The sequence below is a fragment of the Panicum virgatum genome, chromosome 9N (genome assembly GCF_016808335.1).
Source record: "Panicum virgatum strain AP13 chromosome 9N, P.virgatum_v5, whole genome shotgun sequence".
In the NCBI taxonomy this organism is placed as follows: domain Eukaryota; kingdom Viridiplantae; phylum Streptophyta; class Magnoliopsida; order Poales; family Poaceae; genus Panicum; species Panicum virgatum.
This window is the reverse complement of record NC_053153.1, coordinates 38577918-38580979: the sequence shown is the minus strand read 5'-3', so window position 1 is coordinate 38580979 and position 3062 is coordinate 38577918. Positions and strand designations below refer to the sequence as shown.

Below are 3062 nucleotides of genomic sequence, written 5' to 3'. Positions count from 1 at the left end.
TAAGAGAAAACTTTTCAAGGAAACATTTTGAGAACATGAAAACAATCTGGAAAAGATATTTTTCTAAAAAAAATAAGTAGAAAAAATATTAGTTGAAAAAACAAGATGAGAAACAAATAAAAAGGTGGGCAAAAAAGATATATAAAAATTTTGCTCTAGAAAATTATAACGAGGAAACTTTTTAAATTAAACTTTTTTAAGAAGCATATTGTCAACAAAAAAAGAGCAGGACAAAAAAATTGAGGAAAAAAACTTTGTACTAGAAACTTTTAATGAGGAATTTTTTTGAAAGTAAACATTTTTGAACAAGCATATATTCTCAACAAAAAAACATTTCGTACGGGAAAAAAGAGATGATGACAAAACTTTTGAGGTAAAAAATATAACTAATGTAAATTTTTTTATTTTATGATTTTGCAGGAAAAATTAGGGAATGAAAATTTTTCAAAGAATGTTTTTTTTAAAAAATTAGATAGATAGAAAATTTGGATAGAAAAATTTCTAAGAGGTAAGATGAAAAAATATTGTATAAGGAAACTTTTTAAAGTAAACTTTTTTTAAGAAGCATATTGTCAACAAAAAAAGAGCAGGACAAAAAAGTTGAGGACAAAATTTTATACTAGAAAATTTTAATGAGAATTTTTTTTTGAAAGTAAACATTTTTTGAACAAGCATATATTATCAAAAAAAAACATTGCCCTGCTCAATGTTTTGTTGGAGGAAGAGGAACGCATAAACGACCAACAGATTGGTTGATTGATTGAGCCAAACATACACAATCTCAGAGACACCGAAGACGACTGCATCCCCCCTCCCTCTCAACTGAAACTACTTGAGCATGGCAGCAGTAATATAATAGAGTGCTAGTAGTAGTAAGCAAATAATAAAGGCGCAGGCAGGCACCACAAGGGGCGGCGGCGGCGGCGGAGGATGCTAATCTAATCTACTTGATGGGCGCCGGCGGGCCTCCGAGGAGCGTCTGCTGCTGCAGCTCAAGGTCGTTGAGCTGCTGCTCCCGATCCATCTCGATGATGAGCGGCACCACCAGCCCCAGGAAGGTGGTGCCCGCGATCCAGGCCGCCTTGCCCGTGCTCCGCAGCAGCTTCTTCGCCTCGGTGGCAGCCTCGCGCCTGTGCATCAGGCACAGCTGTCGATCCCCCTTCTCGACGGCGAGCGGCACCGCAACGGGGGGAGGGGGTGCCCTCGGCATGACTAGATCCATGGTGCGGAGCTCGGCCCCATGGACCCCACTGCCGCCACTGCCGCTCGTAGAGGTCGGCCCCAAGGAGCCCGTCTCCGCACCTCCCCGCCGCGTCGCTTCTCTGAGGGTCGGAGCCACCTCCGACCCACCTCGCAGCATTGCCATAGCCCCGCCCGGCCACGCCGCTCCGCCATCGCAGCCCCCGCCCAGCCGCGCCACTCCGCCATCAGCCTCGTCCAACTGCTGCCGCCGCGAGCCCACCCGGGGAGCTCGCCGCCGTTCCCCGAGGAGCTCCCTGCCGCTATGTGCCCCATCTCTAGAGGAATGGAGGGAAAAAAGAAAGAAGAAAGGGGAAGGGGAAAGGGGAAAGTGAAAGGGAAGGGCGCTACAGGATCGGACTGGTGACGGGGTGGGTCGACCGTAAGTTTGGAAACTTACGGTTACCCGTAGATCTAGCATTGGGCAAGGCACACCGTAACCTGGACTTGAATTACCAAATCACCGTGAACCAACTAATAAACAAATCAATGTGAGCTAATAGTTACCATTGTCGATTAATGTGTGTGTTTATTGTCCATGACTTGCGGGCTTGCGGCGCAGCGTGCGGAGGGCTGGTTGGCTCACGGAGCCACGGCTTGCTTTGGTGGCGCAGTACGTGAGCCGAGCGGCATTGACGAGCGACCAGGGGATGCGCTTGATGGTGGCTCCGTGAGCGCTCAGTTTGTGTGCCCATTGGCCTGGCTACAAAATAAGCTATTTTTTGACCGACTACAGAATATACTCTCTCTATATATATATAGAAAAAATGCATTCTACATTGGTTGTAGTTACTCCTATGTAGTATTATTCTACTCCTAACGGGTATTTTAATTGCATGCTAGTGGACCCGTTAAAAATACCTGACCGTAACTATTTTTCCGGATCTCAACCATCACATGAGATGCTGTTCACCTGGGATTAATTTAATCATTCAATTCTTGTTTCCTCATTGTTTGCAGCAGGGGCTGCCGCCGCCACACACATCCCTTCGCCAGCACCATGGGCAGACTCCGTGGGAGCATGCATATGCAGAAAATTGATGCGCACGTGCCACAACTGCTCCTGTTGATGAGCTGCTCCGCCCAACATCTCATCTTTCCATGGAATCAAGGTATATATATTACACAATAAACTCTGGGCCTGATCGATCCTTTGTCTTGTTGTAGATTTGTTTATCCCTACTCTTAATATGCGACCATCCAGATCGGGAGAATCTCAATCCATCTTGTTGCCTCTTGCCTTGTTGGGATCTCACTCTTGCTTTTCCGTCAGCAGCAGCATCCAGAGGCTGTAGCAAGTCCTCCGGTGATGGCGCCTCCGGCCTCCCATGACAGCATCATGTAGTCGTGGCCGCCGTTGCTCGCCATGGCACCAGAGACTCCATTAGATTTGACACCCAATCTGATCCATCTTATTTAGGATATACATACAGAGTGTATGTATTGAAATGTATTTGTGTTTATGTACTCAATCTATGCATGCTCAGACTCATTTGGATACATAAACAACGTGTGTGTGTATATATATATATATATATATATATATATATATATATTTATATATATATATATATATATATATATATATATATATATATATATATATATATATATATATATATCTGAGCATACTCTTTTGGCAGCATATACTCGCCAAAACAAAACCTTTCAGCATACATAATTTTGGTATACGTGCATACTCATATGGTATGGTATATATAGGGAGAGTATATATATATAGGGAGAGTATACTCTATAGCTGGCCACAGTTCTGTAGCCACCCCATCTGACCGTCGATCCGCCCACCAAATCAGCGTCCTCAA

General features: G+C 44.2%; 1 protein-coding gene across 1 annotated transcript; it reads right to left on the bottom strand.

Annotated features, from left to right (window-relative positions):
• Positions 1–789: 789 nt before the first annotated feature.
• LOC120690192 lies at positions 790–1381 on the bottom strand. Its single transcript, XM_039972765.1, has one exon. The coding sequence runs from the start codon at positions 1364–1366 to the stop codon at positions 944–946; it is 423 nt and encodes a 140-aa protein (XP_039828699.1). The 5' UTR covers positions 1367–1381; the 3' UTR covers positions 790–943.
• Between the last annotated feature and the right edge of the window lie 1681 nt (positions 1382–3062).